Below are 12605 nucleotides of genomic sequence, written 5' to 3'. Positions count from 1 at the left end.
TTAACCTCTTGATTTCTTTGTTAAGAGACCTCATCTTAAAGAAAAATGGGCCAATATGCCTCAATATATTGGAAAAGGAATAAACCATTTGCCCATAATTCCCTGAAGATATAACTATATTTGTCCAGGTTTTCCAGAGAAGCAGAACAAAGAGAATATGCATATATAAATATGTATTTATATAAACATATGGAAATCTCTAAAGAGATGTATTATAAAGAATTGGCTCACGCATTACAGAGTCTGAGAAGTCATGAGACCTCAGTTGGCAAACTGGAGGCCCAGAAAGCGGGGAGAGTGCATGGTGCAGTTCTAGTCCCAGTCCAAAGTGCTGAGATCAGAAGAGCAGATGGTGTAAGTTCTAGGCTGAAAGCTAGAAAGCTCAAGATCCAAGAAGAGCCAATTGCTCAGTTCAAAGGCATGGAAACACTGATACCCCAGCTCAAGGCATTCAGGCCGAAAGAATTCCTTCTTACTCCAGGGAGCCTTACTGTTTGTGTGTGAGTGCATGTTTAGTCATGTCCATCTCTTTGCGACTCCGTACAGGCCTTCAACTGATTGGATGACAGCCACCCTAATGGAGGTAATATATTTCACTCATCTACTCATTTGAACATTAATCTCATCCAAAAACACATTCACAGGCACACCCAGAATAATGCTTGACCAATACCTGAGAGGCAAGTTCAATACCTGGGTTGGAAAAAATCCCCTGGAGAAGGAAATGACAACCCACTCCAGCACTCTTGCCTGGGAAATTCCATGGACAGAGGAGCCTGTCAGGCTACAGTCCATGGGGTCACAAAGAGTCAGGCACAACTTTGTGACTGAAAAACCATATCAACTATCAGAACCCCATGGCCAAGTCAACACAAAAAATTAATCATCACAACATGCTCACTGTGACCAGCACAGCTTGTGAAAACTCTTGTACACATCTTCTTTAGTTTCTCAACTGTGTTTCAGGGCCTCAGTTGTTTTTTAGACATTAATTTTTTTATGGAAAACCAGAAGCTAGTACAGACAACTGCCGTCAAAGCTGACTACTAGCCTTTGGAAAGGAGGATTCTCTGTCCTGGTGCATTCATTGTACATGACATCTTATGCAATGCCTCGAGTTGGTTACTGGCCTCTCGAAATTCATATAATATGAAACACGAACTATTTTATACAGAGGATTACTTACCTGAATATTCTAACTTTGAATGACAGAATCTTGATACTATTGTTCAGTTAGAATGTACTCAAACTAGAAATATAGCCATAGCAAATGATATCCTGAGTTGTTTTAGTAACTTGGAAATTTTATGATGTTTAAAAATTAGTTGAGAATAAAATAACTCAGTTATGGAATGAGAAATAGAAATTAGCCTTGGGCCTGGCATAAGCTTCCACTTGGGAAATTATATGAACCTGTAAATCTAGGTATGGCTAAATGGTTTCTCCTCTGGTTCAGGGATCTGATAAGTCTCTGAGAAGTGCTCGACACTGTTCTTGAGACTCTCTAGTCTATATTGAAAGGTCATAAAAATTCACAATCTTGGACTTCCCTGGTGGCGCAGTGGATAAGAACCCACCTGCCAAAGCAGGGGCACAGGTTTGTCACTTTCCACTGTCTCCCCATCTATTTGCCATGAAGTGATGGGACCGGATGCCATGATCTTAGTTTTCTGAATGTTGAGCTTTAAGCCAACTTTTTCACTCTCCTCTTTCACCTTCATCAAGACGCTCTTTAGTTCTTCTTCACTTTCTGCCATAAGGGTGGTGTCTTATGCATATCTGAGGTTATTGATATTTCTCTCGGCAATCTTAATTCCAGCCTGTGCTTCATCCAGCCTAGCATTTCTCATGATGTACTCTGCATATCAGTTAAATAAGCAGGGTGACAATATACAGCCTTGAAGTACTCCTTTTCCTGTTTGGAACCAGTCTGTTGTTCCATGTCCAGTTCTAACTGTTGCTTCCTGATCTGCATATAGATTTCTCAGGAGGCAGGTCAGGTGGTCTGGTATTCCCATCTCTTTCAGAATTTTCCACAGTTTATTGTGATCCACACAGTCAAAGGCTTTGTTTGGCATAGTCAATAAAGCAGAAGTAGATGTTTTTCTGGAACTCTCTTGCTTTTTCGATGATCCAGTAGATGTTGGCAATTTGATCTCTGGTTCCTTTGCCTTTTCTAGAACCAGTTTGAACATCTGGAATTTCATGGTTCATGTATTGTTGAAGTCTGGCTTGGAGAATTTTGAGCATTACTTTGCTAGCATGTGAGATGAGTGCAATTGTTCAGTAGTTTGAGCACTCTTCGGGATTGCCTTTTGTCGGGATTGGAATGAAAACAGACCTTTTCCAGTCCTGTGGCCACAACTGCATTTTCCAAATTTGCTGACATATTGAATGTAGCACTTTCACAGCATCATCTTTTAGGATTTGAGATAGCTCAATTGGAATTCCATTAAGTCCACTAGCTTTGTTTGTAGTGATGCTTCCTAAGGCCCACTTGACTTTGCATTCCAGGATGTCTGGCTCTGATTTGTCAATAAGGAGTTCATGATCTAAGCCACAGTCAGCTCCCAATCTTGTTTTTGCTACTGTATAGAGTTTCTCCATCTTTGGCTGCAAAAAATGTAATCAGTCTGGTTTTGGTGTCAACCATCTGGTGATGTCCATGTGTAGAGTCTTCTCTTGTGTTGTTGGAAGAGAGTGTTTGCTATGACCAGTGCGTTCTCTTGGCAAAACTCTATTATCCTTTGCCCTGCTTCATTCTGTATTACAAGGCCTAATTTGCCTGTTACTCTAGGTGTTTCTTGACTTTCTAGTTACATATTAAAAAGCTTCTCTATGTTTTCGGGTCATATTATCCACATTGTGAATTTAAGGTAAGATGATGTATATATTTGGGGAGAGAGATGAGAACATTCTAAAGCTTTCAGAATGCTGCAAAAAAAAATTCATTTGTCTCATTGATAATGATGACATTAGCAAGTAAAACATGAACTCAACTCACTTAAAATCTGTTGGTTGCATGGCTTCATGGAAAGGAAACAGAAATGGTTTTGAGTCACGTTTGCCTTATGTTTTAGCTCTTCCGCTTCTTGTCAGATGTGTTACCTCATCTCTGTAAGCCACAGTACCTCTCATTTTTACACCACAGGATAAAAATGTTTAAGAATAAGGTAAGTTAGCATGTATGGAAGTAATTTGCACAGTGCCCCATTTATTCGTTATATATGGTGTATAATTTTCTGGAATTTAATAACTATATTAAATCACAAAAGAAAAATATGTCCTTCTACATATATTTCTTCAGTTACTTAAAGTAAACAAATCTCTAGTCACGGTTACTACTGGGTTTTAGAAGGTGCTATTACCTCTGCTTAGTTCTGCTGAGGACCCAAAGCAAAGTGAACAAAATTTGAGATAAATTTTTTTTGCATAGCTTGAAGAATACAAGTAGGTCAGAATGTTAAGGTCCGATGATAGCAAAAATTAATTTTTATCATGTGAAGGCAGGAAAGTTTCCTTTAAATATTTTGCCCATTGAGTACATGGGGTGTTCCTTTAAGGGTGAAAATGCAGACTAGCAAGGACAAAATCTGGCTTAAAAGGAACCCTGATAAAAACGACTCTAAAATCTTAAAGCTAAAAGTCACCTCAGTGGGAGGAAAGAAAAAGAGCTACTTCTGAAAATCACATACAGGCTATGCAGGTGAAGGAACAGCAGACTACAAAAGTAACATAATTTCAGGGAATCAAGAAAAGATTAAAGGAAATCTGTATTTTGTGAAGACAGTCTAACTCTGCTATCAGAACTTGAGATAAGTGACATAAAACAAAACCACACACCAATTTTACCTGCTACTCTTGGCATCAAAATCCTAACTTATTAAAATGCTAATTAATGATATATGAATAGTTGCAGAGACATTTCCCATCTCTAAAAAAGCTTAGGCTTGCTCACATTTTTGTTCTTTTAAAATAAGTGAAGTTCTTCAGTATAAGAAGTGCTTGCTCCAGAAGATGTGCTGTATATACACTGGAATACTACTTAACCATAAAAACAAATGAAATAATGTCATTTGCCGTAACATGGATGGACCTAGGGATTATCATATTATGTGAAGTAAGTCAGATAGAAAGAGACAAATATCATATGGTATGATGTATATGTAGAATCTAAAAAAAAAAATGATACAAATGAACTTATCTACAGAAGAGAAGTAGAGTCACAGATATAGGAAACAATCTTATGGTTACCAAAGGGACTAATGAAGGGTGTGGGGAGAGGTAAATTAGACATTTGGGATTAACATGTTCACACTACTATATATAAAATAGGTAAACAACAAGGACCTACTGTGTAGCACGGGGAATTATACACAATATCTTGTAATGACCTGTAATAGAAAAGAATCTGAAAAAGAATATATATTTGTATCTGTGCATGTGTATAACTGAATCACTGTGCTGTGTACTTGAGACTAACCCAACATTGTAAATTAAACACATGTCAACATAAATAAATAAATGAAGTTAGAGGAAAAGCATTAAAAAAGTAAAAGTGACCTCAGGGATATATCAGCATATTGCCTCTCAAAACACAGGGTGGGACCAACTATACTTATAGCATTTATTGACTGACTGAACTGCTGATGTGCCGCTTACTTATATAATAGATCATATTCCATTCTGATAACAAAAGCCTCGAGTAAACCACGCTCTCCTTCCGTGAATGTCAGGAGGCTCAGAATCAATTCTTACGGCCAACATCAGCAACCGTATTGATGCTTGGTATTAACTCTTAGAAGGAGCTTTTTTGTTTCTTCCATTTGTCATTGCTTTGATTTCTTATTTCTATTTTATTCATCTTATGCTATGTATCATTACTTAACTAAAGTTAAAAGTTCGAGAAAACTATAAGGGACTCCTCCAGCTCATGTCCCTCCTCAGAGAAGTCCACAGTTCCCAGGGGGAGGACTGCTTTCGTAACCTTGCCAGGCTCAGTCATTGGCTGGGAGCTGCCTGCAGGAAGTATGAAACCAGTAAAAACACAAGATGGAATTCAGAGAGCAAGTGGAGAACCTCAGTCAAAATTTACACTATCAGTACTTTGCCTTTCATGACGCGCATTCTCATAGTCACCAGGGTGCCCTGGGGCAGCAATAAGGTCTTCTGTCTTAAAAACTTTCCATAATTTATCTAATAAGTCGCTTCAGTCATGTCCAACTCTTTGCAACCATATGGACTGTAGCGGGCCAGGCTCCTCTGGCCATGGGATTCTCCAGACAAGAAGACTGGAGTGAATTGCCATGCTCTCCTCCAGAGGATCTTCCCAACCTGCATCTCTTTTGTCTCCTGCGTTGTCAGATGGGTTCTTTGCCACTAGTGCGACCTGGCAAGAGCCAAATGTGTACCACTCTCAGATGCCAGTCGGGTAAATTTGGATATGAATTATTACAATAGACTTGACTCTGCAGGTCTCTTTATTACAACAGAGTTTGTTCCAAGGGTCTCTGCCTCAAACAGCCTGCTCCAAGTTCTAGCTTGAAGTTTGCAAACTAAATTTAAGTCATAACTTATCGATAATTTGATACTGAATACAGTCAACAAAAGTAAAAGTCTAAGAGAAAATTTATATCATCTAAGAGCACCATACACTCAGGTTTCTCCAGTTTCTGACCAGAGCAAAGAAGCTTCTGGAAACTTTTAAGTGTCTGCAGGGTCAAATACCTTTATACTTAGAAAGTCTGAGAAAATTAGATAAATTGACTTTGGTTGAAAGACTAGGTGCCTAATCACAATATAACAATTGTACTTATACTATAAATATTATGTTATTATACTATTATAAAATAATATGGGCTTCGCTGATAGCTCAGATGGTAAAGAATCTGCCTGCCAATGGAAAACCCTGTGTTTGATCCCTGGGTCGGGAAGCTACCCTGGAGAAGAGAATGGTAACCCACTCCAGGGTTCTTGCCTAGAGAATTCCATGGACAGAGGAGACTGATTGGCTATAATCTATGGGGTTGCAAAGAGTCGGATACCACTGAGCGACTAACACTTTCACTTTCATAAAGTAGTATATTAATATAATATAAATTAACATGTATGCTACACTTTTATATTAATTATATATATAATAAATATTAGTATCAACACTTCTAAAGAATTTTAATTTATTTTTACTAATTTAATTTTCACAACACTATGATGAAGTAAAATTATAATCACCATGTTTTTATTTTGAAATCCAGTTTTATTATTAATTTTTCTGATCACAGAAATAGCACATGCTCATAGTAAATTTTTTTTTCATTTATGTTTATTAGTTGGAGGCTAATTACTTCACAACATTTCAGTGGGTTTTGTCATACACTGACATGAATCAGTCATGGATTTACATGTATTCCCCATCCCGATCCCCCCTCCCACCTCCCTCTCCACCCGATTCCTCTGGGTCTTCCCAGTGTACCAGGCCCGAGCACTTGTCTCATGCATCCAACCTGGGCTGGTGATCTGTTTCCCTATAGATAATATACATGCTGTTCTTTTGAAACATCCCACCCTTGCCTTCTCCCACAGAGTCTAAAAGTCTGTTCTGTACATCTGTGTCTCTTTTTCTGTTTTGCATATAGGGTTATCATTACCATCTTTCTAAATTCCATATATATGTGTTAGTATGCTATAATGTTCTTTATCTTTCTTGCTTACTTCACTCTGTATAATGGGCTCCAGTTTCATCCATCTCATTAGAACTGATTCAAATGAATTCTTTTTAATGGCTGAGTAATATTCCATGGTGTATATGTACCACAGCTTCCTTATCCATTCGTCTGCTGATGGGCATCTAGGTTGCTTCCATATCCTGGCTATTATAAACAGTGCTGCAATGAACATTGGGGTGCACGTGTCTCTTTCAGATCTGGTTTCCTCAGTGTGTATGCCCAGAAGTGGGATTGCTGGGTCATATGGCAGTTCTATTTCATAGTAAATATTTTTAAAGTGATCTAGGTTTAGAGAAGTATATAATATTGTAGACAGTTAAAATCCTCCATAAATGTTATCACTTATTCTCAGAATACTTTTTAACAATTTGATATATCTTCTTGCATATTTTTTGGAGAAGGCAATGGCACCCCACTCCAGTACTCTTGCCTGGAAAATCCCATGGACCGAGGAGCCTGGTAGGCTGCAGTCCATGGGGTCGCTAAGAGTCGGACACAACTGAAGCGACTTGGCAGCAGTAGCAGCAGCTTGCATATTTCTAAATTCTTTGGTAACATTTATTACTAATATTGATATTTTATCAAATGCAAGATTAGAGTACACGTGTTTTTAAACATATTTTTTCACTTACTACTGCCGTAAGTGAAACCGTAGATGTGGAAACTCAGACACAGAGTTGAAGTGCCTTGCCTAAGATTCCACAGCAAGGAAGTGCTCAAGTCACATTTGAGCCCAGGGGCTCAGTCTTCAGAATCGTGCTCTCAGCCATCCACTGCACCTCTCTGTACCTCCTCTGCTGATAATGCTTTAGGAGTAATGTGGGATAATAAGAGTCTCAGTGAGATCCACAGAAGTCATCAACTCTGCACATATCATGGCTCCCTCTATCTTAATTGCAGAAAGAATCACATTAAACTGACAATTGATGAATTTAGCCAAGACCTGTCATTTTATCAGTGTGGTCATGCTAATGGACAGGGTTTCTCAAGCTATAAGTTAATTCCCTTTAGTGGGTCATGACTAGTATTTTTAAAAATGAAGTAAAAGAGACTAGAAAACATAAGAAGGCATTCAATGTAATAGAGGTGAAGTGTGTGTGTGTGTGTGCTGGATTCAGAAATTATTTTTTAACTAAAGGTTGTGGTTATAAGAAAAAAAATAACTATTTATTCAAGGAGCCACCATATCCTCTTTTAAAAATAATTAATTCTAGGGACTTCTGTGATGGTCTAGTGGTTAAGAATCCGCCTTCCAATGCAGGGCATTCGGGTTTAATCCCCGGTTTACCAACTAAAATCCCACATGCCACAGAGTGGGGCAACTACTGGGCCCCTGTGCTATGTGCCAAATAAATAAATATTTTTTAAAAAGGGTTAATCCTATTGCCCACCCGTGGATCTTTAGCAATAACAGCACTGGATAGTCAACACATTTTAAGTAGAAAAGCTTGGAGTTTCATCTGATCCAGATAGATTATACTCAGAACTGTAGCCACCACTTAGCCTGCCTGTGAGAAGGTACTAAGGTAGAATGTAGAGTGTTAAAAATTACTGCTACTGCTACTGCTAAGGCACTTCAGTCGTGTCCGACTCTGTGCAACCCCATCCCTGGGATTCTCCAGGCAAGAACACTGGAGTGGGTTGCCATTTCCTTCTCCAATGCATAAAAGTGAAAAGTGAAAGTGAAGTCGCTCAGTCATGTCCGACTCTTCGCGACCCCATGGACTGCAGTCTACCAGGCTCCTCCATCCATGGGATTTTCCAGGCAAGAGTACTGGAGTGGGGTGCCATTGCCTTCTCCGTTGGAAAATCCCAGGAGGATTAATGCCTTTGGTTACTTAATCAGGCATCTCATTCTCTACCAACACAACCAAAAGAGCATTCATCTTTACTAGAACACTTGACACTGGTAAAAGCAGCTAAGTACCAAGCTTTCAGCTAGTTCCTACTCTTATCTTTAAAATTCCTTTTTCTGCCTGCTTAGTGCACTAGCCTGACATTTTTCTTTGTTCTTATGGGCATATATCTAGCTTCCTCCCACAGATCTCTTGCATAGAAAGAACTGTACAGACTCTTAACATTTTTCTTCCTCCACGGATGTCAGAAATGCATAAGCATGCAGTGCGTGCTGGGCTGTGGGTGGCAAAGAGAGAAAGATCCCAGGCAGTCACAGGCAACATCTATTTCTTTTATGTGCTTATCCATGACCTTCCTCTTACATCATCTAAGCAGTCACTTATACTTTATAGCACACCCACTGTAGTCAGAGCTTCATGTGAAGTGTGGGAAAGATGGCCCTCACACTCCAGGAACTTGCAATGCATTGTAGAGACAAGGCAAGCAGGTGTGATTAAAAGATACTACTTCATGCTTCAAGAAAAATAGAATGATTTTTCAAAATCCTTTCCAGATGCAAATTACATTTTATTACAGATTCACGAGAATAAATGCTGTACACTTAGAAAACATTTAATTATCTATATTTCCTTGAAATTTATTAAGATTTATGAATTTTGAATAATACATTTTTATTTATTATTTTTTTGTTTGAGTCCTTCTGATGAAAGATGGCAGATATTGACCTAAGTCAACAAATAATAACAGTCAATTTAAAAATAACATTTTCCATGGAAAAAAAGAGCAGTGGACATGCATCCAAGAAGCAGTTGCTCTGGAGAAACCAAACAAGTATAAATCACTGCTGAGCTTTCAAGATAAAAATGAAGGGATCTTCCATCATTTTTTTCCCCAGTTCTTCCAGTCAAAGCCTCCATTGCAGTCTTTCTCTCTGACCACTAAAGAACAATATAAACTGCATTTCTGTCCAGTTTAAGTATTTATAATAATAAAAAAAAATCAGTATCACTCAAGATTGTAATATCTAAAATGTGATGAATGCTTTTGCATTGATTTGCATCCCATTCCTTGGTGGCTCAGACAGTAAACAGTCTGCCTGCAATGCAGGAGACTGGGATTTGATTCCCTGGTCAGGAAGAAGCCCTGGAGGAGGAAATGGGCAACCCACTCCAGTATCTTCTATCTTGCCTAGAGAATTCCTTGGACAAGGGAACCTGGTGGGCTATAGTCTGTAGGGTCATAAAGAACTGGACACGACTAAGAGACTTATACCTCTTACAGTAGGTATACGGGCTATAGCCTAAAATGAAAAAACTTGCTCAAGTTTTATTTTTGACCAGTTCTTGAAGATATAATACTAACACCCAGGCTTTGTCATTCCAAATTTAATCGTCTATACAGTAGGAACACATGATTTAATGTGCAGTTGTATGTATCCCATATTCAGTGTTAAACAGTTTTTACAGATCATCTGAAATGCAAATGTTTTGAATCTGCAAAGAAATCCAGAAAGAAAAGTAAATACTATAATCTGACTCTCACTCTAGATTTATTGTTTTCCTACAGTTAACACTTCACCACCAGAAGACTCATCTTTCAGAACCACTACATTATCCTCAATATCAGTTACAAGTCCAGAAAACATCTCCCTGTCTCAAGGTATGAATTCTGTGTGCATGAGTGGAAGCTTGCTTTGCTTAACTACTCCTCACCTAGAAAACATCACCAATTAAAATAAACAGATTACTGAGATATAACTGATATAGAAAAACAGACTGCACATTCTCAGAAAGGGAGGGGACATGAGGAGACTTTTGAAGGTGATGGCTATGTCTGTTACCTTGATTATGGGGATGGTTTCACGGGTATGTGCTTGTGTCCAAACTCTGCAGACTGTATACATTAACTCTCAACCAATCTCGAGTCATAAACAGAACTCTTTCAGGATGAGATAAAATGTTTTCACTTGAAGCTTCATCCATCACAGAGGCTATCTAAATAGAGAATGGGGAGGTGAAGGAAGCCTTATGAGGGCTGGTACACATTAACCTAAGGTGACTTTTTTTTTTTCTTAAAATAATAGGCCTTGAGAATGCAAAAAATGCAAGCGCTTCTACAACCAGCCCCTCTTATTCCAGTGAGTAACACATATATCTTCTTTCAATGCAGTAAATAGATGTGCAGAATGTGTGAATGTCACCAGTAAGGGAAGGGATTCAACTATAAACAGCCTTTTCGAAAATTTACTTAACCTGCAATCCCATTATAATCCCATATAACTGCTTTGAAAGTTTTCTTCTATTGAATCTTGCTTTAATAAATACACTATGAGCATTTTTTTCCTTACCGTCAGTTCAGTTCAGTCTCTCAGTCGTGTCTGGCTCTTTGCAACCCCATGAATCGCAGCACTCCAGGCCTCCATGTCCATCACCAACGCCCGGAGTTTACTCAAACTCATGCCCATCAAGTTGGTGATGCCATGCAGCCATCTCATCTGCTGTCATCCCCTTCTCCTCCTGCCCCCAATCCCTCCCAGCATCAGGGTCTTTTCCAATGAGTCAACACTTCACATGAGGTGGCCAAAGTACTGGAGTTTCAGCTTCAGCATCAATCCTTCCAATGAACACCCAGAACTGGTCTCATTTAGGGTGGACTGGTTGGATCTCCTTGCAGTCCAAGGGACTTTCAAGAGTCTTCTCCAACACCGCAGTTCAAAACCATCAATTTTTAGGCACTCAGCCTTCCTCACAGTCCGACTCTCACATCCATACGTGACCAGTGGAAAAACCATAGCCTTGACCAGACAGACCTTTGTTAGCAAAGTAATGTCTCTGCTTTTTAATATGCTATCTAGGTTGGTCATAACTTTCCTTCCAAGGAGTAAGCGTCTTTTAATTTCATGGCTGCAGTCACCATCTGCAGTGATTTTGAACCCCCCCAAAATAAAGTCTGACACTGTTTCCACTGTCTCCCCATCTATTTCCCATGAGGTGATGGGACCAGATGCCATGATCTTAGTTTTCTGAACGTTGAGCTTTAAGCCAACTTTTTCACTCTCCTCTTTCACCTTCAAGAGACTTTTTAGTTCTTCTTCACTTTCTGCCATAAGGGTGGTGTCATCTGCATATCTAAGGTTATTGATATTACTCCCAGCAATCTTGATTCCAGCCTGTGCTTCTTCCAGCCCAGCATTTCTCATGATGTACTCTGCATATAAGTTAAACAAGCAGGGTGACAATATACAGCCTTGACTTTCTCCTTTTCCTGTTTGGAACCAGTCTGTTGTTCCATGACCAGTTCTAACTGTTGCTTCCTGACCTGCATACAGATTTCTCAAGAAGCAGGTCAAGTGGTCTGGTATTCCCTTCTCTTTCAGAATTTTCCACAGTTTATTGTGATCCATACAGTCAAAGGCTTTGGCATAGTCAACAAAGCAGAAATAGATGTTTTTCTGGAACTCTCTTGTGTTTTCAATGATCCAGCGGAACTTGGCAATTTGATCTCTGGTTCCTCTGCCTTTTCTAAAACCAGCTTGAACATCTGGAATGTCACGGTTCGTGTATTGCTGAAGCCTGGCTTGGAGAATTTTAAGCATTACTTTACTAGCATGTGAGATGAGTTCAGTTGTGTGGTAGTTTGAGCATTCTTTGGGATTGCCTTTCTTTGGGATTGGAATGAGAACTGACCTTTTCCAGGCCTGTGGCCACTGTTGAGTTTTCCAAATTTGCTGGCATATTGAGTGCAGCACTTTCACAGCATTATCTTTCAGGATTTGAAATAGCTCAACTGGAATTCCATCACCTCCACTAGCTTTGTTCATAGTGATGCTTCCTAAGGCCCACTTGACTTCACATTCCAGGATGTCTGGCTCTAGGTGAGTGATCACACCATTGTGATTATCTGGGTCATGAAGATCTTTTTTGTACAGTTCCTCTGTGTATTCTTGCCACCTCTTCTTAATATCTTCTGCTTCTGCTAGGTCCATACCTTTCCTGTCCTTTATCGAACCCATTTTTGCATGAA

General features: G+C 39.2%; 1 protein-coding gene across 5 annotated transcripts in view; it reads left to right on the top strand.

Moving 5' to 3' along the window:
- Nucleotides 1-12605, top strand: part of EMCN (endomucin) — a 113512-nt gene that overhangs the window by 76061 nt on the left and 24846 nt on the right. For 4 of the 5 annotated variants that reach the window (XM_043438300.1, XM_043438299.1, XM_043438297.1 and 1 more), the window contains 2 exons: nt 10149-10241; nt 10666-10719. The exons of the other annotated variant lie outside the window; for it this stretch is intronic. In XM_043438300.1, the coding sequence (XP_043294235.1) occupies nt 10149-10241; nt 10666-10719 (147 nt within the window). The remainder of the gene's footprint in view (nt 1-10148; nt 10242-10665; nt 10720-12605) is intronic. 5 annotated transcript variants of the gene reach the window in all.

This window comes from Cervus canadensis, chromosome 19, assembly GCF_019320065.1.
Source record: "Cervus canadensis isolate Bull #8, Minnesota chromosome 19, ASM1932006v1, whole genome shotgun sequence".
In the NCBI taxonomy this organism is placed as follows: domain Eukaryota; kingdom Metazoa; phylum Chordata; class Mammalia; order Artiodactyla; family Cervidae; genus Cervus; species Cervus canadensis.
Note: the sequence above shows the minus strand (reverse complement) of the source record. Positions and strands in the feature narration are given on the sequence as shown.